Source organism: Brienomyrus brachyistius, chromosome 2 (genome assembly GCF_023856365.1).
Source record: "Brienomyrus brachyistius isolate T26 chromosome 2, BBRACH_0.4, whole genome shotgun sequence".
NCBI classification, from domain to species: Eukaryota; Metazoa; Chordata; class Actinopteri; order Osteoglossiformes; family Mormyridae; genus Brienomyrus; species Brienomyrus brachyistius.
Window position 1 is genome coordinate 19,748,333 of NC_064534.1, and position 27,739 is coordinate 19,776,071.

Genomic DNA, 27,739 nt, shown 5'->3' on the forward strand with positions numbered 1-27,739 from the left:
AGTGAGAGGGAGGGGGAGAGGGAGTGGGAGAGGGAGGGGGAGAGGGAGAGGGAGGGGGAGAGTGAGAGGGAGAGTGAGAGGGAGAGGGAGGGGGAGAGTGAGAGGGAGGGGGAGAGTGAGAGGGAGGGGGAGAGGGAGAGTGAGGGGGAGAGTGAGAGGGAGAGTGAGAGGGAGGGGGAGAGGGAGAGTGAGAGTGAGAGGGAGAGGGAGGGGGAGAGGGAGAGTGAGAGGGAGAGGGAGAGGGAGAGTGAGAGGGAGAGGTCCAGCAGTGCAAAGCTCCCTTCAGGAAGCCTCGGCCATCAGCACCCAATAACAGCTAAAACAATAACATGCTTTTCAGGATAAACTGAAGTGAAATCATGGATTTTTTCCCAATATTCTTTTTATTGGCACAGTTAATACAATGCAGTATATTCAATGCTCAGGACACAAGCGCATAAAATGTAACACAATTAAAGAGCAAAAACGCATGGAAACGTTTGGCTGACTTTCTCAAAAAAAAAAAAAAAAAAAAACTAGCAAAACAACAACAAAAAAAAAGTATTGAAACAATTTACAGTAGCAGATTTTAAAAAATATATATTTGTTTCTTCTCAATGGGTCTGAACATTATTTATATATTTATATATTTTCTGATTTTGCCTCTTCTCCTGTACACGGTACGGACATAGGAGCTGCGTCACAAAGTAATCGGCCTGTTTCGTGAAGTGCAGAGAAAAGTAGTCGCCGGCCACTGAGCCTTCTCAGCTTTTTGTTTTAAGAAGAAAACAACATAAATAGGAGCAGCAGCTGTCGGGTAAAGAGACGGCCTGGGCCCCTTCTCTGCGTCTATAGCGCTGCCCCAAAGGATAGCTAACTGCCAGTGTGTGGGTTTACTCTCAGGCAGGAACACATTGCTGATTAAGTGTCTTTTTCAAGAAAGTTCAAGAAAGTTCAGTCTTGCTTCCAGGGTTTATGTATTTTATATCCTACTGAATATCTACAAAGCTCAATAAGTGAAAAAAAGGAATTCATTGTTGATTAAACAGAGTAATTCTGCCTGGTGTAGCAACTCTACGTGATAAACTATTTAAGATGTACTCACTTGTGTCAGTTAAGGTGCTGTAGCTATGTTCAACAGCGGTTAATATGAAGAATGTCGTTTTCAAAAGACACGTCAGGACATTTCATTATTGAGATGACCACAATGTGAAACACACATCACACTCTGAGATGCAGGTCCTTACCTGGTGTGAGACGCATGGCCAAAACAAAGAGTAGTTTTATCACCCATGGAGAGTCCAAGCACAATAATTATATAACTGTTCAAATTATTGTGCCATATACAGTGGGAAAATGGATGCTACATCATTGTGAAACAACAGTAATATACTGTCACACAAATGCAAAAAAGCACCATTTTCTTACACATTAAATAAAAACATCAATTCATGTTAAACACCACAGAATTGTAACCTATCAAATAAACAACACTAACTAACCCTGCAATATTCAGTCTGGCTTTTCTGTCCCCAAGATGACTAATGGGAAAACCCCACAGCCCCCCTCCAAAAAAGAAAATAAAAAAGGATGAAATAACCAAGTATTTGAAGGTATCACTGTTCATAATTATTGTCAGTACGAATAAATCATCTTCAAATGTACAATAGATAATCATATATAAAGATGACACAAACGCACATATAACAGTAGGGTTCGTATGTGAATGACATCAGGACAAAGAAAAACCCTTTGACCCTAAAAGTGGTGTAGTTAAAGAGCAGAGATCAAGGTGCAGAAACATTAAAGGTCATGCACAAGAGACAATGTTAAGAAAACAACAGTCAGTGATAATAATAGTAATAACAATAATAATAATAATAAACCACAGGCACGAAACAGAAGGTAGAAAACAGGTTAATAACAGAACACAGGCAGTTGGTTAATTGAAACAATAAGCGACAGGGTCAGACCTCTGGGATTGGCAGAGGCAAGGAGACAGGGCGAGCAAGCATGCTGAGAGACACGATGCCAAGTAAGGATCCAGCAGCAGCTGCCTACAGTGATGGGCAGCAACCAGGGGGCGTGGCCAGACATTGGGGGTGTGGCCGTACATTAGGGGCGTGGCGAGAGGGAAACAAGCCACGACAAAGCTAACCATGACAGCAGCCCGGCTGGGTCGCGGTCAGAGAGGGGAGCTGTCAGTAAGGTACGTGACACAAAAGGAAAGAGAAATTAAATCCTTCCCACTTCACCAGAATGTGTTAAATAAAAGAAAATGGTCTATCTATGTATGGTGATGTCTGGGTGTCAAGATGCTACAAATGTAACAGCTGCAGAACTGAAAAAAACACAAAAGTGTATAACTCTGATTTGCTTCCGTTTCTGTTAAAGCTGAGAACCTTTTATTTTTCCTTGATGACTAAAACTCCTACGACAATTATAGTGCTTCTGTAAGGTGTTATCTGAGCGCTGCTTTCTGGGGCAAAACCATCTTATGTTGAGTATGGACCCAGAATTCTGTAGTTAGAGTAAGTGCTGTTGACTGATTGTCAGTGTAGGTACCAGTATATGGGTTTGAGAGAGTCACAGTGACAGTGATAGAGTACCCCCCAATGCCATGCCGCTTCCTCAGGTGCAGGTCCCATCTCTGACCACGGCGGGGGGTTGGGGGGGGGGGGGGGGGGGCTGTGCCTGGAGCGGAAGCTGTCAGCCGCTACACACAAGAAAATAGCCAGGTTAGTACAACAAGAAGCAAGCTTTGGGAAAGCGGGAGGATCTAAAGGCTCATGTGAGGGTCGCTGATTTGTATTTGCGCCTTTCAGCCATTGCAGAATAAGGGTTAATTGGATTTCTGTACAAACTAGAAAACTGGACATTTCCTAGCTCTTCCCCTTTACTCTCTGCCGTTTCGCTGACTAAACGTTTAAAGAGGAGGATGGGTTTGTCCGAGGCACCTTGCCCTGCCATTCCCGTGCCAGTCCCACACTTTTAGGAATCTGCAATTGAACAAAACAAATAATAAACAAAAACAAATGAAAAGAACAGGTTAGAGACAATGCATAAAGCAAAAAGATTTAAAAAAAACTGAAACCAACGACCAGCCTGAACAAAACAGGAATAGAAAATCACAAATCACTTTGTTCCTTTTGAAACGCACAAAGCGTGCCAGTGTGTCCGAGTCCACGTGCTACAGCGGTCGCCAGGCAATCGTCCGTTCGACTATCCGAGGTTCCTTAGGAGGCGTGTGTTATTATACCAGCATGTAAAAGCTTCTGTAAAATGTTCGTGCTGATCTGATCTGATTTTAATGCTAAAATTTCATGTCCCATGTCACAAATAAAAAATGATTTACCTGGCAGCAATATAAAATTTTCAGCAAAAGAAATATATAAAAATTAATAAAAAGCATACTGCATTTCTGAAACCACAAGAAGAGCTGAAGCAAAAGAATTGGGAGGCTTTGCTACTCCTGTTTGCGTTGTTGGCGGAGACCTGTATCGCCATGACAACGAGTTAAAGTAAAAAAGAAACACTAACATACAGCATATCCATGCTTGCCAACTAACAGCGCGACTCAAACTCATGCAAACAGTCATTGCTTTGGAAGACAGCAGAATGATAAGGATGATGAGAGTCACCTGACCACACCATACAGCTCATTCATCCTGCAAGAAATATCTCTCCTCTTCACTGTAACTGATCTCAGACCAGTTTGGTTTCCTTTTTGCTTACTCTTTTACACATTTTCCTGATGAAGAGCAAGTGTTTTCCTTTTTTTTTTCCCTTTTTTGAATAGAATACATATCATGACAAGGCTTTGCGCATCGCATGCAACAGCGAGAGCTACTACTGGATAAGAAGCTTTTTATAATTAAAAAACCCACCATATCCTCTTTATTTTTTTAAACTTCCATATTTGTATTACAAGAAAGAAAACAAAATCATGACAGAGCTTTGTAGCATTTAATATTGTACATCTCGGCATGCATTCCTACTGCAGATGGTGCATTTGTAGTTTTAGACTGTATAAAGCTCTTCAAGTCCAGAAACTGAAGATGGGTTCTCACAACTTAAAAATACACAGTGGGGACATATGGTCAGCTTTTCAATCTATTCCAAGAATAAAAACAACATATAGAAATTTAGTGCAATGAAGTAGCAGACACAGTATTCCTCCTACATGCAGATGAAGGTAAACATTCTAAAATATGAGATCCAGTTTTTTTTGTTTTTTTTTAAATTTGTTTCTCTATCTGGGCATTTCATGTTGCTGTTGGACCCTCTTGAGTGTTTGGGTCAAAACTGTGAAATACCTAATGCAACATGCACAAAACAAGGAATTTGAAAATTACAAAATGCTACCTCTGAATTAAAAAAGGCTGTTTGTTTTTTCATTTCTCTTTGAAGCATGTCATTGTACGAAAAAGGACTTTCCAGTTTGACATCGACAAGAGGACCCTCAAATGTAAGAGACCTGGAACCTCATTTAGAGTGAAGATATGTTTGTATGCTTTGTTTGTCTCAGCTAAAACACGCCGTGAATGCGGATGATTTAAAAGGAAAGCCACCAAAGACACACTAGTCATTCTCACTAGGGCTAGCAGAGGTAAAAACTCAACAGAACCCAGAATGTCCTTTTCAGTTCTCTTACATGACTGCCTACAACTCTGGCTGATAAACCCGTATCACTTTTTCACCTTTTTAAGAATACAGAGGAAAAGTACAGATGAGTACATGAGTACAGATAAGAATGCCGACCTACATTTAAATACCCCAAACATCCCAAGTGACGCCTCAAATGAAGGAACTCCCACCCCCACAGCAGGGTAAATGGAGTCTGATTTGATCTCAGAAGACTGTCCCGTTTCGGCCAATGCACTCCCACGATCTGTCCCCAATCACCCACCCCCTAACACCAGCACTGCGCCAAGCCACTATGCAGTGAAGGGGTCCCGCCCCTCCATCCCACCACCTGCAGTTAAATGTATGTCATAGCACCTTTAGTGATTTCCAAGAAGACCTCCACGTACGACGTGGGCACGTATCCTTCCTCTTCCTCACTCCTGCGTACTCTAGTCCAGCCGTCGCCTTTGTCCTCCTCAATCACATACAGCATCTCACCTTCCGCCACCGACATGGTGCCCTCATTTTGACCTGAGGGAGACGTGCTATTGTTATGTCACCTAATTATCACAGATGTGTTAATAGATCAAAAGTTTTATTTGATTGAAGCAATAAGGGCAAGCCAAGCCGATGTCAGTACTTCCCTCATGGATAACAGCACAAATTAGGTCATCCTTCAGTCTGGGGCCATCGCAGGCATTACCTTCAAAGGGGTAGAGCACTTTGCAGGTGCCAATGATGGGCAGGGGGTCCTCCTCATCAAACTCGTCATCAAACTCCGTGCTGGGAGCTTTGATCTGCGTCTCTGAGTTCTGCTCCTCTGTATAACTGCCATCCGGGCTGCTCAAGGAGGAACACATGCAGTAACTATAGCAACGGCACAATACCCATGGAGCGCCAATGAGGACATTGAACCCCGCCATGCCAATTATAGTCACTACTAATTAAAAGCACTATAACATTTATCAATTGTCACAAAAACATTCACAAAGGCAGAGAGGACACATATAGAAGGTTACTGTACCTCTCACGGTCCTGTGCACAGTTGTTGTTGACTGGGGCATTATTCTGTGTGTCATACAACCCGCTCTGCCTTTTTGATTGGTCGTTTCTTAAGGGTAACCGCCCCTCTACCTCCGCTAGCCATGCCTGTGACATTTTCACAAATAAGAAACGTGCAATTACTCCACATACACTAAAATGTTTTTACATTAGAAAAATGTAATTATATCCCTGTTTTTTTTACATTGCATACATCATACTTCAAATTTTATCACTATACGACACTTTTCTCCACTTATTGCAGGAAGGTTTTTTATACAGGGAACTATGTAGGAATTCTGCATTCAAGACTTATTAACTAATATGCTAATATCCATTAACATAACATTATTATTGCAGGATGGTTTTGTTTATTGGGACTGACTGGTCCCATGAGCCAAACAGCGTCGCAAATCACTCTTCCCAGCATCCAAAACAAAAATAGTAGGTAAAAAAAAAAAGACTCACATCAAATTTTTGCACTTCCAGCTTTAACCTCTCAATGTTCTGACTGATCTCAGACAATCGTGGGTCCACGCTGTTGGGGTCTCCCATTTGGGGATTTTTTAAGTAGACATCTTTCATTTTAGTAAGAGCATCCCTAGAAAGACCAAAAAAAAGCCACATTTTCAGCCTTAACGATGTTAAAACATGATTTTTAGATGGTGCACTTGACCTCTGTCACCCAGCGACAGCGCACACCATCCTGAGGGTTCACCTTTGGTCCACCTCTTTTTGGATTTCCTTGTTGAGGTCATCGACCTTGGCCTGAAGCTTCTTTCTCCTTTGCTCGGGGGGCAAATGGCTGCAGTCTTCAGGTCCAGATCCCTTGGGTGCAGAGAGACCAGTGAAACACATACACATAGACTGCACCTACAACTCTGCCAGCTACCTCCATCTGTGGGTGCAGTATCCCTCTTTCACATGGGTATATATACTGTGAGTCTGACTCCATAGGAAGCTTAGAAAAATAACCTCCGTTTAAAACTAAAGTGCCCTCCACATGTTATCGTATGGAAATCCAAAACAGGCTTGAGCATTTGTGCTAGGGTATAAAGACACTAGGCAGTGGGATTTTGGCTGAGGATGACTGATCTCCTCTACAGTACATATTTATGGTGGTCAAGAACGTGCAGCACATATATACACACAAAACAGTGGAGGGCATCCACAGTCTGCTAAACACAGCCCACAATGACAAGGTCTCTTACAGTGGGGATCCTGCAGCCACACCTTGTGTTGCCTGTCCTCTGCAAGGACGGGCACGCAAACCTTTTCAGTCCAAAGCTGGGACTCTGCAGATGGCATTTAATCTTCACAGAGCCTGCAGCTGCAGCTATGATTTAGAAATCATCCATTAAGCCTGAAGGCCATTACAAAACACCTGACTCATCATACTCTCTCTGCGTGTTCAGAAGCCAATTTCTAAAGCAAGGACACGAAAGCCCCATGAAGGACATTTCTGCAGGGGTTAAATGAACGGATGCTTAACATCAAAAAACACTGTCAAGTTTATAGATATTTATGAAGATGCTTAGACCGTGCACATAAATGCTGTATACTGAGGATATGCATATGTGGATCTAGGTGGGAATTCAAATCTAATCAGGGTTGCTTTACATCGTTTTGTACTTGAGGTCTGAAATTATATTCTGGACGAAGTTTTTCACAGTGCAGCCAGCAGGTGGAGGTAGTAAACCGTTTGTGTGAAATCTCATGAAGAACGAAGCTAAATGTTTTTACTGTTAAATTTCAGTTTACTTTGTTAGGTTTAACTCACTTCTACAGTGTTATTTTAAGGACAGCTCTGATGGTCAGAGCATTATTAACACTGATAGCTGGGACTGAAGAGTTTTGCAAAATTAAAATGCTTGTCCTATGGAAGGGTCACAGCACTAGATTAAAGACATCTAGTAGCCACAAGCCTTACAGTGACCTTTACCGCTCAGGACTAAACATCATGCAGGACCTTTACTCTGCTAGAAAGCATCTCCTTCTATAGAACATACATATGTTTTATATTTTTTGCAATTTGTTTCACATCACAGAAATGTAAAAAGAGATACATTATAAACAGTATAACAATGCTTTGCAATATAGTCGGCTAGAAGAGACTATTGAGGCACATAAAGCACATGTTACAGAGAGTCACTTTCAGTACTTACCTGTATGACACGGGTACAAAAATAAATTCTAATTCCGTTTAAATGCATAACAACCTATAACAATTTAAGGGAACAATTTAATTCATGCAGCCAGCAGGATTTTATCCACTCAGGACAATAATAAAATCCCAAAGTATTAGTAGGGCTCTGGTCTGCGTACTAGTTTAAAAAGAGGTGGGCAAAGTAAGCAGGGATTTAAAAGTGCTCACATTAGCTGTGCCATCTGCAAATTAAAAATGGGGAACATAAAGCATATATGATTTTAGCTCTGGTAAGGTTGCATGGGTTCAGCATAAACCCTGACAGTCTGCATTTTCAAGGGAATTTTGTGAGATGATTATCATCTAAATATATTTGATTTGCTTTGCTGTCCAGGTGTCCAGGGAACAAAAGGCAAGCCAGGGATCTATCGGTTAAAATCTGTTGATGATAACCAAAGGGGGAAAAAAACCATTCCTTATCGGAAATCAGCTTGCTGACAAAAAAGAAATCAGTGACATTTCGCTCAGTTTCACTACCTGGAATTCCAGGTGAAAATCAGGCTATTCTCTGCACAGGAGTCATGTCAGACAATGTGAGGTATCTCAGATCTGCTGCCAGGCGAGGGCGCCCATCCAGAAAGAGAGCCATGCTAATTACAGAGTGGGTCCCTCATGTTTAAAGGGAACGGAGAGAAATATGTGCACATGCAGGCATTCTCTCCGTGATGTTAAACACGAAAAGTACAGAGCAATTGTACCAGTACTTTCTCTGGCGTGCTCCCCCTGCGGTGCTTCCCCTGTAAAAAACGGGAACTGCACCACGCCTCGTGTCACATTCTACCTCAAATGAATGTACTGCTCAGTGGTGCATGTGTTGCATAGGACTGGTTGCTTTTCCCCCTGGTTGCCACGACTCTCAGCACTGCATCCTGTACTGGCCACCCATGGGGTCACATGACAGTGAACCCTATACCATAATACCACAACTGTCTCTATCTCCCCCCCCCCCATTTTCAGGCGGGAAGTGAAGGCGGGAAGTGGAGTAATGAATGGTTCTGATCACCTCGATTACACTCCGGACCTGAGCATTTAGAGTGCTCTGATAGGACAGATACACCGAACCAGAAGGACACAGCAACAGAGGAAAAAAGAGACAACAGGTGTCAACAATTAACACTCGAGTAACAACACCAAGAGAGACAAATACAAAAGTAGTGTGTCAGTCACATGACGAGCATGCTGCGATCATGCTTACCAGCTTGAGAGAAAGCTTCAGGGTAGAAGGAGGGTAATGGAAAGAAGAGAAGAGAAGAGAAAAAAACAGTAAAGTCGACATCAGGCATTTCAGGCACATTCGGGAGAGGCTGAGAGTTCGTTCTGAGCTTAAATGGTAAGAAGTGCCTCCTGGTTACACCTGCACTGAGCGTTCACCAGATGACAGAACTCAGGTGTCCTGAAAGCCTGATTCATTTGGTCAACTTGGAACATGCAATTTAATGCTGAAATTGAAAGGGGTTTGTTTGTGCATGGCTGTTCTGCTATAAATTTTGGGTTTGAATAATAATAATAATAATAATAATAATAACAATAATAATTATAATAATAATAATAATAATAATAATAAACTACATCTAATGAGCTAGTGTAGTAAGACCCCATAATACTATATAATGAGGATTATAGTCGTTGTGTTTGCATATGTTTTGAAATTATGTATTTTTGAATGTTGACAGTCACAATTCAAATGCATCATTTCTCTTCATCTTCGTCCCTGTTTCCTGCTATCAGATGGTGAAGGCCTGGGACAGGATTCAGAAATGACCCCTTGATTGGCCTGGCATAGTCAGTGATACCAAAGTACTAACCTAACCAGGCAGTGGTGGGGGGCGGAGTTAGGAATAGGGACCAGACTCTCTTCACCAACACAGCGAGATGAACACGTGCGCACACACGCACACACACACACACACACACACACACACACACACAGACGCAAACGGATGGTGGAGTGTGTATGGGGCAGGCTGCCCCCAGGCTGTGCTCTGCACGGGGGTCAGTGCAGACAGGTGACACAAACGTAGAGGTGTGGTAGCCCCTCTCTCCCAACAGTAGTGGGCGGGGGGAGGGGGGGCACTCTGGGCCACTCCTTGCCACCCCCTACAGGCTCCAAACTGCACCTTTAAACAAAGCTGTAAGCTTGATGCGGATTTCAAACATGGTGTTCTGTATGATACATAGGAGGAACCAGGCATCTCCACAATCTAATGAAAACTAAGCTGGGTTCCTTTTATGTAGCATTGAATTAAAAACTTGCTAGCTATCTTGCATGCTTGCTTGCTTTCATATTGGTTTATTTCTCAGCTGGTCAAAACAATGTGCATGTTATAAAATGAAGTCACACGGACTATATTTACATAGCTGACTAGTAAACTGCACAAGATTTAACACACACATACAAAAAATAGGAATCAAAATTAACAAGCTTTTTTCAGGAAAAAAATACAAGGCTGTTTAAAACGTTTTTAAAGATCAATCTGAAAACATATTCAAATAAGTAGACCAATCGGGTTAAGAAAATCAAGGCTGTAACAGAAAAACACATTATCTGAAAGCAAAGCTGGATTTCAGTTCATGCTGCCCAACGTTATACAACTTCAGTTTCAATAATATGCGTGGACTTTTCACCAGGTCTGAAATCAATACACTGAAGTCAGGAGAGAAACTTTGCCATTTGAATGTTTGCTACAGACTTGAATTCCTCCCCTGTACATCACAAATCTAATTATACTCAGAAGTCTATACAGTACGTTTATGGATGAGCAGTATAGGCTTGTGAGTGTAAGTAAATTTGTTCTGAGGATAGAGAACACAGTAACACTTATTTAACATTTTAAGATCGGTCTCCTCGTTTTCTCTAGTTTAGGCTACATCAAGCAGCTTGTAACTTGTGGTTTTATTTTTAGATCAATATACTGCTACCAGAAATACTAGTGAGCAACAGGAGGCTGATAATCCTGGAGAAAGCAGGGCTTTGCTGGAATAAAACAGAAGACCTACAGCGTAAGCACCCTGCGCTGATGTAGAACAGTGTCACTGGCACCTGAGCACAGCTGCTGGCTAATAAGCTGAATGGTAAATCCAGGGGGGGGGGGGTGTGCTCCCTTCATTTCCTTTTGTACGAACTGAATCCGCTTCGCTACCATGCCATGTTATTCGATCGTCTGTCATAATGGTAAAATGTATGTGTGTGTATGCGGGGGGGTTGGATGGTCAAGATGTGCTTCTATTCTACCAGTGCGCAGATGCTCAGCAGAGGCACAGTTGCAGTAACAGGAGATGAGGCTGGCATGTGACCATGTGACCGATGTGGCGCGTTTGTTATGGACGTGGCAGCAGTCCCAGACACTAGCCTCATTTAAGGAGTCGCAGCGAAGCCCTTCTTTAGGAAAACAGTGAAAGCGATGAGATATAAAATTAAAAGGGTGAGAGGCGTTCCTGACCACTAACACCTCATCTCAGACTCTTCAAACTACTTGTTTATTTCGTGCGTGAACTGATTCAACTGCCATAAAGGTGAAGCAATTAAAAAAAATAGAATAAACAGTGAATGATGCAAATGAAAAGATCCCGAACTGAGGCAAGCGGCCTACTGAAAACAATGTGGAAAAGAAATCACAAGCCTATGATGTCTGCTTTGAAAATTAATTCACCAGCACGTGACAGAAGTGTGAGGTCGCAAGCATGACTCTGCTGCCCCCTGGGGGTTGGGGGAGCCATGACACGCCCATCTTCTATCTTTTTTAAAAGCGGTTAGTGTCTTCGCAGCTCGCATACGGCCCCGGGAGGAGCGTATGCGCACACACTTACGACAAACTGCCTGGCCTCGTAGGCATACGTCGGCTTGCCTAAAGTCCTCTTCATGATCTCTTTCTGATTAGCGTAAGAGCAGCCGGACTGCTGCGGGGGTAGGGGGTGGGGGGTGGTGGGAGAAAATACACCGTTGTTAATGTCCTTCAAGCACAAGCTGCCAGGGGGAGCCCCTGCTCCCCAAAGCACTCAGTAGGGGGTGATCAGACTTTAAGTGGGACTAGGGGGATGGCAGCCTGCAAGTCCTCCCCTCACCTCATGGAGTGGGGCAGGCATGTGGGACCTGCAGCTCAGATACATGGCCCTGCAGCTCAGATACATGGCCCTGCAGCTCAGATACATGGCCCTGCAGCTCAGATACATGGCCCTGCAGCTCAGATACATGGCCCTGCAGCTCAGATACATGGCCCTGCAGCTCAGATACATGGCCCTGCAGCTCAGATACATGGCCCTGCAGCTCAGATACATGGACCTGCAGCTCAGATACATGGCCCTGCAGCTCAGATACATGGCCCTGAATTTGTTTATCAGACTTTATGTGCTTAACGTCCCCCTGCTGAAATTCATGCTCCTCATAAACATCCCTAATACATCAAGAAAAACCTAAGCGGGTGCAACTGCTGGGGGAGTTAAATGTTTAATCGCCTTTACAGTTAAGTAAGGTGCCTGGTCGCCTGCTGATTACTCAAAGCGGCTGTCTATGATTTAAAACAGATATGTCCTCCATCATCTTAACCTACCTATAATTTATAAAGATTATTAAATATATTCATCAGAAAAATAATCTAACATACGAAACAAGCTACATTTTATGCTTAGAACCTGGACATGTGAAAAAAAAAACAAATATAAATGTTGAGACGTCAGTGTAAATAATGAATTTTAATGACCACACGAATGATCTAGAATTTTAATTTGCAGTTAAGGTAAAAGTCATTGTGATTAGCATGGAACAAAAAGTGCTTTTATGTCACCAAAATCACCCTATATACATAATCTGCTTTTTAATTCCACTGGCAACTGACACCAACACAAGGCCCTATCACACAGCCCAATGCACAACTCTCCTCTTTTAATTACCTTTCATCTACACTGAACTGATTTTACTACTGTATGTACTAATGAACGAAAATGCAACTATTATGTATGAAACGCAACCTAAATAAGGATTTGGAAGAAGGGGAAAATTTAAGAAATCCAATTTCAATGTGGACCTACAAAAATGTAATTCACGATACTTGCAAACATTTACAAAATTCATGAGTGTTACCAAGTAAACGAACATAAGAGTAACACACACTATATATATAACCTTGTTCAAAATCTGATGAATACTGTATACGCACTCCAGGATCAGGGTTGCCTACCCCTCGACTAAAGTGCCCCTGCAGCTAATGTACTCTGAAATGCCAGACGCAAAATAGTTACACTTGCCATGTTGCTCCCCAAAGTTCCCCAAAGCTATTCCCCGTAGCTGTTTTCCGCAGAGTGGCCTAAGTGTGATCCTCATTTTCCCTCTGCAGGGTGCCAACAGGGCAGCTCCCAGATGGAGACACCATTCAAACGAGAGACCCCGCTTGCCCAAAGCATACCTTTCCACACGTGTGACAATGGTGCTCAGACAACGGGCCCTCACAAGTCTCCGATGCGGCCTCTACAGTAACATCAGTAAGACATGTTCTGTTGTCGGCTCAAGAGCAATAGCGTTTCTCCAGCCACCATGCACTACTGTGATAACATGTAACACTTTTATGAAGGGTGACTTAGGTAGGGAAAACTGAACATTTATCTTCATTCTTCATAAATAAATGTATCTTCATTCTGAAACTGAGACTAAACCTTTACTTTATTATATTAATCATCATCACCATCATCATATATAAGGCGATTTGCGTACTGTATACATGTGTGCATATATGTATTCATATGCAGTGTTTGTGGATGTTATATATGACATCCTAGAAGACATTCACTGATTCTCCTCTGGCTCTCTCTATATGCCCCTGATCGTGCTTACCCGAAACTCATTCAACATCATTTATATTCCAGATGTCAGGCAGCGAGCTATGATGTCATCACATGACATAAGGCTGCTCTGTTGACTTGCAAGATGTTTCGCCAGAGACAGGAGCCTTTTTTCTCCAGACAGAGAAATAAGCGTGCAGGAGGAGATGAGAAAGAGCATGAAGATGCGAGCGCTGTATGAAGGGAACGAGGGTGCCACTAAGATGCTGTCGGGCATGGTGCCACTTTGTGACTGTCCACATCTTGCCTGGCCACAGCTCTCATACTGTATACTGGCCTGGGTTTACAGCACCACCCTTTATAACTAAAACATACAATTACTTGGTCAAATAAAACCACTAGGTCTTCTAACGGGGGATAAATTTCAGGATGGGAAGCCGGAAAGAGGAAGAGCTGCGTTTCAGCGATTAAAGGTGCAACACAGCATGTGGTGCTGATTTAGCAACAGGATCTATCATCGTAAGCAATGGTAGGGAGAGCCAGCCTTGTTTATATGTCTTACCTGACCAATAGCATGCTGCTCAGATATAAGACATATAACCAAGGAGACCTTGAATATTGAATATTGAGATATTGAATATAACACCAACCTGAGACACTGCAAGGACCAAATTCTTGCAGCGCTTAGTCAAATCTGGCACCATTTTCTTGGTACACGACCGTGGCCCCCATGGCATACAGCAACATGGACAGTGAGAGACGCACAACATCCACAGGACGACTTACCCCGCGCTTGAGACTCCGGAAACAGTGCATTTTGGGTTTGGAGGTCATGAATTCGTTGAGGCGGTGTGAGAGGAGCTCCTTGTGCTGCTTGGGAGACTGGGGGCCGTTGGGGACAGCAGAGGGGCAGGGTGAGGCGGGAGGGGGAGGAGGGGGCTGGTGGGGGGACGTTAACAGGGACATAAGCTACCAGTAAAATAAATAAAAATAAAGATGTTGTGGCAGAGAGGAGGAGTGAAACAACAAAGGATAAAAGGAAACAAACGAGAAAAATAAGACTAAAGACATGGACAGCAAACAAAAATACCAAACTTTTTTTTTTTCATAAGTATTACGAGGCACAGCAGTAGAGACGTTTGAAAAATATGAAAAGCAAAAGCATGTTAAAGCAAGTTGTTAGAGCAGGTAAGACGATTTGCTTGGCAAAAGGCTCATGCTATCGCTCATTGATGACATGCTGGCCCGTCAACTGGAAGTTCAGCATGTTACAAGATGTTAGCACACGCCGTTGGCAACACGTCGGAATCATCAGCGATACCGACACCATCAGCTCAGCCTCAGAATTTCTGGGTTTTGTACAATGTAGTCATAACATAGCTCTGGCGGTAACTAGCTAAGAGTATTTCATAACGGGACCCTAACCACCTATTTCTATTACATTAAAGATAGCAAGCCAACCAGTGATAGTGATTAATTTTTGATCAATAATGAACACATTTTTTGGATATGTTGGAGGTACAACTTCGGATTGTGTACAGGAAACCTGAATTTCAAATCACAGTGACTGAGACTCTTGAAACTTCATATCCTCTCATTATCACATATATTTTTTGTCATCACTAGCTCTTCTTGCCATCTTCAGGGTCTGATGTAATACCCCCTTTTTCCAGAAACTTCTAAACATATAAAAAATTTTAAATTATACATTCTATATACCGTCTGGAAGTTCTAATTACTCCAGGTTGTAAAAGCTTCATGTGGACACCCTGCACATAACTAAAAATATAATGCATTATTTTTGTGTCTGCAAGAGCACAATGACTGGGAAACACTTGTATCCCTGAGGAACCTCACAATACAGTCTTGAAGCTGGAAATAGTGTTTCCCCTTTGAGAGGAAGAGAGCAGCCTCAGGGACATGTGGGCTCTGCGCCTACTACTGACACTCTTTGTTCATGCTTCTATTGTACAATACCATACAACAAGGATGCAAATTATAATTAAAGCATCACTTGGTTTTCTGCCTCTTCTTGTAAGACTCAAAATTTTGCCGGCCAATAATGAACCAAAAAGGTATTTTGGATGGAAGACATAGAAAAATTATAGCATTTTCTGAATCACTCTCACAAATTATACTGTAATATGAAGGTCTGTAAAACATGCAGAGTGCAGAATTATATTGAAACCACTCCAAAAATAAATTCACAAAAGCTAAATTTGCAATAAGACAGATTTAACAACTCTTTAGATTTCCTTATCATGCAGATCACACTTGTATGAATAAATCTAAGAATTATTAAGGATAAATAAGTATTTACTAGTGACTACATTGTACATGTATACTTATAAATCTGACACTCAGATCCATAGCAAACTGTCACACATAAAAGCACAAACCCAACACCATCCAAAGGATAAAGTGAGAATGTGTTGTAACCAGAAGTTTTTTTTTCCTTTTATGAATACTGTGACGAAAAATCTGCCATCTGCATGCAACGATACATTGCAGTTTTTCTCTTCTGTACATTATTAATGCTGATTTAGGTTCCAAGCGCTGTTCAGCTACAACCATCTTGAGGAATCCCAAGTCAAAACCCCAGAAACAACATTCCCACCTCAAACCTTTTTCTAAGGAGCTTACTGTTTTTACACACATAGAGCCTTCAACAAAGCAGTGTGTGTTGAATGGATACAGAGGTTTACAATGTAACTTATACTGTCATTTTCAGCCTTTTCTACTGTGTTGAATCATAAACAAAAGGAACTCGAGTTGGTGTTCTTGAATAAGGGGGTGGGGCTGTCAATCTGAAATATGATTTGTTCATTCTGTGATGACCCAACTACCAAGGCAAGTCACCCAATGTACCTTCAGCTCCATGTAACTTTACATTTCATCTGTTCCAAGAACTGCTAAAAGTTCGCATTTATGAACTATATTACAAGGCAGAAATCATGAATTTGTGTTATTTACCGACACTTGTTCCCACCAATGGACAAACCTTCTAAGTTCAACATAGGAACACTGTTTTCTCTTCATTTAGAATTTACAGATCAGAGAGATATAGCAGTTTCTTAAACCCTGGAAGGTCCTGTATATTTCCATATGCCACAACAGAAAGTATATATGAAACACAGTAAGCATATTGAATGTTTCCCTTGAGGTTCAGTCGGAAACCCTGAGTCCAAAAAAAAAAACTGCAGTATCTAACAATGGTGATTATAATGCACAATGTGCAAATTACATTTTCTTGACATGTATGCCACCATAAAAGTGGTAATAGCCTTTGCATGATTTTGCTTATTTGGATCAGGCTACTTAAGTGCCTATTTTTGTTACATCTATCCAAACAGAACACATCTCTTATTCCTAAATGGCTATTAAAAAGAAACAAAATATTCAAAATGGTTCAAAAGCTGGATGTATTCATAGCAGTAATACAATGAATAAATGGAAAAAAACATGCAAAAACACGTACGAATGAATAGATGAATTAATGAAAAGGGTAATGGATGAAGTGATGGATGGGTTAAACGATAAATCACTTGAAGAACCCCTGAAAATGAAGTTCATAGCAGCATCCAAACACGCACCCCTGCCTGACGTGAGCCTGTCTGTGAGGCACATGCCGAAATCACCCAGCAACATGAAAGGACGCGAGCAGCAGAGTAGTGGGAGGGGGTGGGGGGATGGGGCAGGCTCCAAATGAACCACACAGGGATTCATTATTAGAATGGGGGGGGGCGGTGGAAGGCAGTGTTGCTGCGGCACACGGGAGTATGGCGACATCCATAGGGTGAGGGTGGGTCTGATTTACCGCTCACTGAACAACTGCGCGACCCAGGGGACTGTTAATATGGGTGGCTGGGCAAAAACGGGAATGACCCATGACCAAAGAAAGACAGCAACAACAAGCGACACATGTTATAACGTAACTGAACTCAAATAAAGAAAGACATGTAAATGACAATCAAATTATCACATAAAGAAGTCTTACACTGAAGTTCTATAACACGCAGGCACCTAGCCAATGTTACAAATGTTACAGGGAGTGCTATTCCTAAGGTGTCCTGACACACATTAGTGCTGTCGGGGCGGGAGGACCGGCTCAGAGAGCAGAACGCGTGGAGGACAGCACACGTGTGAGGTAGGGGTTGCACGGCTACCTTGTTCTTCTTGATGAAAGGCCACAGTTTGGGCTTGCTCTTGCCGCTGGGCTTGTCTTTGCCCTCGCCCCGCGAGTTGGTCAAGCTGTTCTCCGATGCTGTCCTTTTCATTGGCTGACTGTAATCTTCAAACTCTACGTCGCCAGGGGGCTCAAAGCCAGACTTGTATGATTCTATCACCTGGTTCGAATCCTGGAGGATAATGACAGAATCTTACTGAGCATACCAGCATGTTATTTCATCATTTGAGATAAAACTCTATACAACAAATCATATATTTCTTTTTCACTTTAACAAAAGGAAAATTTCCAGGAAATATATTACAAGAAAACATGAATGCAATCAAGTTAAGGAGTTTACATAACTTCAGAACAACAACTACAAAAAAGCCCTATAAAAAATCTCATGAATAACTGTCACATAAATGATATGTACAATAAAAACAAAGGAGCGGAAAAAGGCGAGGACCGCAAGCCATGGTTTCCTGCTGACAGGGAAGCAAATATTATGTCATCTGCTGGGCCTCATGTCCAGCAGCTGGGAGTCGCACACCGGCTGGGGTGCCTGCCTGGGCCCACGGCCTTGGACTCTGGCCACCCACAGGATCATGTCCAGCACAGCTCTGCTGACACAGCGAAAGTGGGTGCCGAAAGGGACACTACTCTCCCAGAGAAAGTGCCTCACTTTTGTATTTAAAACATTCATTTCTCGAATCTTATACTTTATAAAAACTATACATGAAAGGAGAGGAGCTGAAGGCAGCAGGGGACACTTAGTCTGTTGAGTCCTCTTTTCTGAGGGAGACACGCACAGCACCAGAATCTGTTACACAATAAATAGTCATGAGTTATGGTGACTATTTAATCATTTATACTAAGTAATCTGTTGGGACAGCTGGGTATTCAGTCACTTGCTTTGAGCCGATTGGCAGAATCTCAGAACATTCCGATGGGAACAGAGTCTGCCTAGCAACAGCGAGGCTCATCAATTAATTACTGTATGGGAAACAGGGAGAGCCTCTCGGCGTTCTGGTTCATGTTTTGCTTATGTGCATAATACAGCCACTTCAAACAATGTGGTAATTTTTCCTCTGTGCAATGCAGCAAAATGCTCAGCAGTTACTTCAGCCACCTCAATGACACTGATCAAAGCAGCACATTTCCATAGCGTTGCCCCAAAATACAGAAAATAAAATTGCTAGAAGGCAAACGCACATTCACTCTGTTATCATACTTACATATTTATGAGACCCTACGTGTACCGCAGTGCAGCAACTACAGACAGCATCACAGACAGAATCCACACAACATGTGAATTCACAGATTTTATTAATAATGTGTATGTCAATGCTAATTATTTGTAAATGGTTGTGAATGAGTGTGAAGGTCACACAGTATGTCTGCAAGGTTATGAACCCCAAAGCATATTCAAGGAACACGTTTGCAATGATGCAAGAAGTAAAATCTTGATTTTTCAGTGCCTTTTATTATTCTGTGATTTTTTTTTCTTCTTCTGTTTTATTATTGTTCTACTGCACTCCAAATTTTAAAAATATCTACTAAATAAAAACTAGAAGCCAGAATTTCAAGCCAAGGAATTGATTCATAATACTATTACATGACTTATATAGCTACACATATATTAACTGTACTAATTTGATTACTCCTGTCATTTTCATTAGTTATTTTTCATATTCACATTACATGGCAATCCACTGCAATATGTCACAAGTATCTTTTCTTCAGTTTTCAAACCAAAATAATTTAAACTCAGAAAGAAAATGTTATAAATATGCTATTTCTATTCGACTTACTAGTTTGGGCTCAACTGATTCCGCTGATTTGGTCATGCCATCAAGACATTTGCCCACGATGGGTAGCACTTGGCGGTCGATCTCTGCAAACATCTTCATGGACTCCCCAACTTTCTCTATGCGCCTTTCCTCCATGTCCTGAATTCTCTGTATGCGGACAAACAAACCACAATAGTTCTTTCTTTCATGGGAATCAGCATTCATATTTAACCATTCCACAGATGTATAACATTCCTACTTGTTTCCTGTGTTTATCCACAATTGTGGGGAACGTCTAAAGAGCTTCAACATTCATAGGTGGCAACAAGGAGGAGGGAGGAGCACTAGAACATTGATACTTCATTGATCCCCAAGGGGAAACGGTCTTTTTGCTTATCCCACCTTGCTCTTTATGAGACACATACAGGTGTGAGCAAGCTTGGGAGTCACAGTACAGGGTCAGGCAGTGTCCAGGGCCCTTAGAGCAGCTGAGGGATAAGGATCTTCATCAAATTCTGATGAGGAGCCTTTAGATTATGGGTCCTATGAGTCCTAACCTGCTGAGTCACACAACATCCCTCATACTGGCATGATCCTAAACAATGAGCATACAGACGCTGTATTACCTGGAAAATGTGTGGTATGAGGGTGTAATAATGTTCATTCTGCTCTTGGTTGAACTTCTGCAGGCAGGACGTGTACTCATTCTTGCTGTCCTCGGCCATCTGATGCCTCAGTTGTGCTTGCTGCCTCGCCTGTGGAAGGAGTGGAAGTGATACAGATGACACGTTGTTCTACGGGTGGTGGTGGGGGGGGTCACTACTGAACACACCCAGACGTGACACACACATCGCCGGGTACCGAGCTGGGTGGGAAGCGCAGGAAACTCCAAACGGATTCGGTACGAGCATTCCCCAGTAGGACAAGTGAAATGAACATTTGACGAACGACAGAGGAAGGGGAAACTCAGAAGCGCGTGCTCTCCAGACAAGGTGACATTACAGCACTCTTCGTGAAGTGGCTGACTTCCAAGGGCAGACTGTAATTTAGACTCATAAAGATCTGTTTTGGTACCAGGCCATTGCAGAAATACCAGGAATCATAAGCACATTTAATTACAAACCTCAAAACAATATAGTTCTAATTAAGCTGTGGATTTCTATTTTATTTAAGCTTTCCTATTCTACATATTAAAGCATAGTTTTCTAATGAACAATTTATTCAAGTTTTGTATGTACAGACAATAAAGTGTATATTTTGGCTTCTATTTTTTCTGCAATTCCCCAACAATTGTTCAGTACTATTTTATAATGCATACAGGTCTGGTACATTCTGGTGTATGGTTTACTTTTCATTTTTTGCAGATTATGTTTTTTAATAAGGTGTCTGAAAGCACCATGCAGGATAGGGAGCCCTAGCTAAAAGAGCGATGAAGCTCATTGCTCCCACTGATGGTAAGTGAACACCTGCAGGTCAGTAAGAGATGACCTAAGTAAACCTCACGTCAAAAATCATTGGCCAGTGGCCGTAACTGATCACACACCAGCCTGATCACCTGGACTTGCTTGGTAATAGGGAGTTGACTAGATTGGCCAACCATTAAAAATGGTCCTGAAAATAATATGTTATTCAGAGTAATATTTCCAATCTGAGATGTCATCAAAGAGAAGACAAAATTATCCCTGATTCCTGGTGCAGAGTGGGGACATGTGCCGTGCACAGACTCCTCACTTACTGACTAAGGGCTTACTGGCTCAGGAAAAGTGCATGCACTCCCATATTGTCAGATACAGAGACAACCTCTCTACTGGGTAGACCTGGTCACCATACATGAGAACTCCATCAAACCTTTATTGACACTTACGCAAAATTCTTCTGGTGTCACTCGATATCTTGCCAGGCATGATCTCCCAAAAATATGTGATCTTAACCACTTTTACTTTAAATGAATAGCCATAAAAATCATTTGTCTACATTTCCCTACTATTCCCAGCCAATATTTAGATTTCAGTCAATATTCAAAGTTAGCAGCAGAGATAAAGACATAACTCCTACAAAAATGGTGATGACTGCAATGATCATTTTAAATAGTGGAGGACAAGGGATTTCATCAGCTCATTCACCACTTACAAAAGGTCTCAAAGTACTGGCTCGCGACATGTTTATAACTCATTATTAAATCTTGCCTGCAGATAAGTATTCTGTATTCCACAGATTAAAAAAACAAGGTGATGTCATTCTGCTTGGCAAGCATCACCACTGGAACCCCCCTCTTCTATCATTAAACTTTACCAGCAGTATATGCTAGCTGGCTATCAGTAATTATTTAGTGTATTTACTTAGTACCCAGTAATATTAGAGAAAAATTTACTGTTATCTGTATCAATTAAAATTAGCTAATTTACTAAATTATTGTGCAACCGTTTCCCACCCATCAAGGTGGCTGTTACATTGCTGTAAAGCATCTGCTAGGACCTTGGACGATCCCAACCAACCACATCAAAGTGCCAGAATTCCAGAGCCAGTCCTCCTTTTTGATCCACACCCACGTTGCTCACTGCTGAAGCCGTCCGTAACTCCTGGCTGCTCCCGGTCCAGATCTCTGCTATTAGAACATTCTTTAAGCCTCGCTCATGCAATCAAACCTGCTGGATACTGCTAAGATCAGAAGTCAAGTCCTGCAAAGCACTACCAGCCACCCAGCTGAGTATCTGTGCTAGACACAGCAGGGGGCTCAATGATTAACCTACTGTTCCAGGTCACGGGTTTGCTGACTTGCGTATGACTTACCTTCCAGTCATTTAGCTCACAATGAAATGTCAGAATGGTTGGGCAGGATGAAGCATTTCAGTTCCAGTTCAGACATACCAGCTTTGTTCTTTGCCAAGATGTTGCCAGGACTGTTTTTAGGGGGCAACCCCCCCTCCCCCAGTTAAATGTACACTAATTAGTTTAAATAGTGAGCTCTCTTTCACAAATCTCCAGTGACACTTCTGGTTCTTTCCTTGCCATGAAAAAAATAACCAAAAAGATTAAATATGAGTGTAACATGTTTTCTGTGGTTGGAGTAGATAAGGGTGTGACGGGAGTCACCTTGAGGGAGTCCGTCTCTGCGCACTGAGCATGCTCATAACCACATCAGTCCAACACGGAGCGCTGCAGCACTGGTCACGCGTGAGCGACAGACCCGCAGAACACACTCCACTCCCTTCTGGTGAAACCCACCAGCTGCATGCGTAACAACAGCCGCTCAGGCACATGGGCATTCAACTCCTCCCATGGTATGCAAATTCTTTAGCGACAAAATGCATGTTATATTAAAAATCACAGGGAGCTGTTCATGTGCCTGTGCATCACCCTGAACGCTTCAAATAAACTTGACCACAACTAACAGGAGCTGCATAATTTGGTGCTATAAATCATGCAGAATTAAATAAAGCAGAAATAAACCAAAATGATATTTTTGGATACTAAGCCTTAATCCATTCACACAAATCCAATGACAAGTTTACAGATTTACAGGATGGTTTTATGTGACACAAATGTGACACTACAGGATGGACGTCATGGAGTATATTTTAGGGACTCCTGACCAAGTTAAGTATACCGAGGTTAAATAAAACATAAAGCCAACAAGGAGAAGGAGTATATGAAGGAGTAAATGGCCATCTGCACCAGGCCAGCAAGACGTGAGAAGATGCTGGTGTGTGAGCACATTTATAAACAGGCCAAAACCAGCAGTGTGACTTCACCATGCTTGTCCCCTCCCCCTGCATCTCCGCCAGGAACCCTGGGAGGAGCACAGCCTGTTTCGTGGGCCTGATTGCTCAGAGAGGGGCCCGGCAGCAGGTGGAGTAGGCAGGAGGGGCAGGGAGACACAGCACTGCCATCGACGGCCCACCTCTCCTCCCACAAAGAAAAGCCTGTTGTCACCAATACTTCACGCCCCAGTCCAGTCCCAGATTTATTATGTTGCAGAGAGACAGTCCAAGAAGAATTTACAGAATGGAATTACAAACACGGCAGGGTTGCATTGACCTAAGATCCTTGAAACTAGAGGATGGACAGTCTCTTTTCCAGTCATTTTATTAGTGGTAAATCAGGTTTCAGGGAGAACAGACTGAACACATAATATTTATCATAAATTTCCAGAATTACCCCATCCAATCGAAGTATTATTTGGCTGGACAGCAATCCCTTGCCTTTTCTGAGGAAAAAGAGAAGGGAAATGGGAAAATGTGCAGCCCCCCCCCCCCAAAGCAGAATCGTGCTCCTCTCTCACTGACAGATTATGTCGGTGGAGAGGGAAGTTAAAGGAACAGTCAGTGAAACGGCGTACAGTATACAGGAAGTGAAGATGGCAAGTGCTGGAATGTGCTCCGATACAATGAGAGAGGGGGCAGCTCGGAGACTGACACACTCTTTAATACTACAGCCACTACAAACTGCATGATTTTGAAAAATTTGTTTATAAACATACACCATGTTTCACTGATAAAAACTACAGGAATGTTGCCAAATGAGTGGAAACTGGTTCTGCGAAGCCTAGCAGACCACAAGGCGATATGCACGCTCTGCACCTAGAGCATTTTATTTCCTGTTTCTGACAAAATCGCAAAAGTACAGAGGTAACCAAGGAAGTGCTGCCACACATCGCTTTCTGAGAAAGCATGCGGAGGAAGTGGTGTGCTGATCATGTGTCTCAGTGGAGTGACTCAGGTGACTCACAGTGTTGGGTGTCAATTATCCCACCTGATCCTTGTGTCCAGTCAGTATTTATATCAATGCCTATCTTTGTAATCTGGGAGCCAGACAGGGCAGAAAAGCAATGGCAGAAAGGAGGTTTTTGTTGCAGGATAGGGTCCCCTATCTGTTTCACCTCTTTTTCTTTGCCCTGAAATCACACCACTCAGATCCTTCCTCCCCATTACCTGGTGCCACATGACTCTATCCTAAAGTTGTCTTGGCCCTCCCTCAGTATGCTCATCTGAGAATTAAATTCTTGGCAATCAAGACAACATTGTTGCCCACAAGTCACGGCCTTGTTTTTGAAAGGAGAGTGCAAGTTGGTTAGCCGTTCATCACAGATAACTATTAGGGAAAACTTGTTAGCTAGCCTCATTAGGAAAGTCAGACAGTTCTTCCTAAAATGTACATCACAGAGACACAATCTGTTAAAATGTAACAATGAAAGGCAGCTGAAAACATTAATCACTTATTCAATTGGTATACAGTGTAAAAAAAAGAATCACTGATGAAATATGACCTACTTCTCTTCCAGCCACAAAAAAGCAGAATATATTTCATTTATGCATTGGGACGCTTTGAGATTGGGAATGAGGAAAGACAAATTCCAAGGAACAAAGAACAGAAACCAACACTTTTTAATACCTTTCCAGTGTATCTTAGGGACTAAGGCCTAATTTTAACATTTAACCAGGCATATGTAACGAATTTCATGGTGAAGCTAAACAAAGCTCTGACGAGTGGGAGTAGCCACAAAAAAAAGAGAGACACTAGTGACATTTTGAGAAATCATAAAGACGGAACAAGGAAAAAAAATACAAAAAACAACACAAACCGACAGAGATATGAATTAAGGGCAAAGTGAGGTTTCAAGCTGTCAGGCCAATGTAGACGGTTAATGCTGCGATTCTGCCAGCATGCAAACGAACACAAGAAGGCGGAGACAGCAGACGCATACCTCGCTACAAGACAGGAAGCTTCCTGTCTGACACGTGGAGATTCATGTTGAAGATGAATCACAGCACTTTCTGGGTGCTAATACACATTTAGCACCCTCAGACCCTTCAGCTCATAAAATACCACTGGAACATTTTAACTTCTTCCATTTTTGGAGGATACAATACAAAATAGGCAAGGGGAATATTTATACAAAGCTATTAATAAGAAGAAATGTATCCTGATAAAACGTGATTTGGACAACACACGTATCCATGCTTTAGTAATGAGTCAGAGAAGACACAATGGGAGAATGAAAAGGAGGGAAATAATGTACTGTGATAGACCCTGGGCGTGCTTTAACAGAAAGAGAGCCCGCTGGAACGTGTTCTGCTGAAACAGATGGCTGGTCTAGGTAGCAAACTGGCTTTGGCGTGACTATGGGTGCACGTTGAACAGAGAAACGGGTCCCCACAAACATACAGACACTTTGTGAAACCTACCTTGAGGGAACTTCGCTTCAAAGCATGTTAGAAAACAAACAGAGGGAGCAGTTAGCTTCAGTGCCCCGATACACTAGTTATACCCTACACATCAGTCTCTGACCCTCTTGTGGACTATGTGTGCTGCAAACCGATAAACATGCTCTGTGCAAACATAACTTAAAGCTGTTTAACAACAAGTAACACAACAGACTCATACCTGCATAAGCTGTTCTGATTACAAGGCCCAAGAATCTACATTGTCTACCCAATTTTTCATAGGGACTCCTGCACTTGTCTTGAGATGTCAATGCCCCACAGCAGACTGTGTGAGTATGAGAAATGAAGCAGGTTTTTTTCTGAGCAGGTGGTCCAGTAATATGGGAACTGAGCAGGGAGCCACGAGAAAGTAAACAAACTACAGACGTTCCTCTACTTACGAACCTGCCGCTTCCTGTCCGCAACATAAATTTTTTTTTCTGTGCGACAATTCCGCCTAGTACGACTTCTGACTGCTACTCCCGCCGCGCAACAGCGTAGCATGCGAACTCCCAGCATCCTAGTTCTTTGTACTTGTGTATACCTTTAAAATGATGTTGAATAACGACTTCCGAACATTTCAAGTTACAAACGGCTATTTGGAACGTATCTCGTTCACAAGTAGAGGAGTGTCTGTATAGTGAAGAGTAGATGCTCATTGGAGCTTTACTTACACAAAAGGGTTCTGAGGGCAGAACTAAAAAAATGACTGGATCAGAGACTGTAGAGGATGTGGGACCAAGACATCTAATTGATTGGTCCTGCCCCTACTTGCTTAGTCCCACTGGTTATCTTTCTGAACCAATCATTTTTCATTATGCCCTCAGAACATTTTTGTGTAAGTAAAATTCCCACAAGCAAAGTATAGAGGTGAAGATGACCAACATGTCTATCATGTGCCAGTTCTTTGTCTGGTAGATTCAAGAACCTGGATTACTACCAGGTTCTGCTAATAGGCCACTACTATTGCCCATATATTACATATACTGCTCTTTCTACACAAAATCAGTATAACTAATAATATTGCCTTATCTGCACTATCTGTTGAGACCAGACTGCTATGCCTGGGTTTGGTATCCCCAGTAATTAAGTGATTAGCAGTGGAGTCATGCTCTCTTATCTTGAGTCATCTGCCAGTCTGCAGATTAAATACGCCCCCCCCTACCACCCCTCACCCCACCCGTGCATTCCGGGGTACACAACAATAAAGGCCTCCCAGCTTACTTAGATAACACACTTGGTTTAAGAATTTCTCCATCAGCAGGTTATTCTCATTAATTATGAGCAGCAAATCCAAGAACCAAGTCAGCGATAACACTCACATTGGATGCCTTCATAGCCCATGAACCTCACCTTATTAGCTGGGACAGGGAATCGAAGTATGGCATACACCCCGGGCTTTCCCCCAGAGGCTCGACGGTATGGTGGCTCAACAGCATGGCAGTTCGCCAGGCCCAAGACAATCACTCTACCACATGGCTCTTTAATTATCGACTACAGGGAACTCTTGCAATGACGAAGTAAAAGTGCACATTGGACAAACTTTGACATATATAAGCACTCGGGATCTGCATGTCGGTTACTGACTTCAAATAACTAATAATTTGCTATTTTCAGTAGGTGCAGTTATAAATCCAAGAAGCTAATAAAATCAGCAGGGGTCTTTACAAGAAAGCTATGGAATTTTCACACCCATGCCATAAAAAAAGCTGATGATTTTAGAGGCCTGTTGAAAGTTTTCATAAAGATAACGGAAAAGATGTAACTTAAGGATAAATTATTTGAATACCATGTAAATCTGACGAAGTTACATGGAAGAAGAATCTGGCCTTGCCATTCATCCAAGGTAACAGCTAGTTTGGAAATCAAAAAGTCACCAGCAAGCAAATACCTGTCGAGAATACTGCAGCTACATTTATAACTATGAAAATGTGATAATGAGGCATCGATGTTG

The 27,739-nt window shown here is 42.3% G+C and overlaps 1 protein-coding gene across 15 annotated transcripts in view; it reads right to left on the bottom strand.

Annotated features, from left to right (window-relative positions):
- Positions 1 to 364: 364 nt before the first annotated feature.
- fnbp1a (formin binding protein 1a) overlaps positions 365 to 27,739 on the bottom strand; it is a 63,414-nt gene continuing 36,039 nt past the window's right edge. For 2 of the 15 annotated variants that reach the window (XM_048983881.1, XM_048983900.1), the window contains exons 7-18: positions 25,768 to 25,782; positions 20,209 to 20,337; positions 19,604 to 19,750; positions 17,791 to 17,982; positions 14,411 to 14,593; positions 11,660 to 11,749; positions 9,048 to 9,062; positions 6,365 to 6,474; positions 6,115 to 6,247; positions 5,630 to 5,754; positions 5,309 to 5,448; positions 2,985 to 5,136 (exon numbers count right to left, since the gene is read on the bottom strand). In XM_048983881.1, coding sequence (XP_048839838.1) covers positions 4,961 to 5,136; positions 5,309 to 5,448; positions 5,630 to 5,754; positions 6,115 to 6,247; positions 6,365 to 6,474; positions 9,048 to 9,062; positions 11,660 to 11,749; positions 14,411 to 14,593; positions 17,791 to 17,982; positions 19,604 to 19,750; positions 20,209 to 20,337; positions 25,768 to 25,782 — 1,455 coding nt within the window. In that variant the 3' untranslated portion in view covers positions 2,985 to 4,960. The other 13 variants (XM_048983907.1, XM_048983891.1, XM_048983925.1 and 10 more) reach the window with 13 other exon arrangements.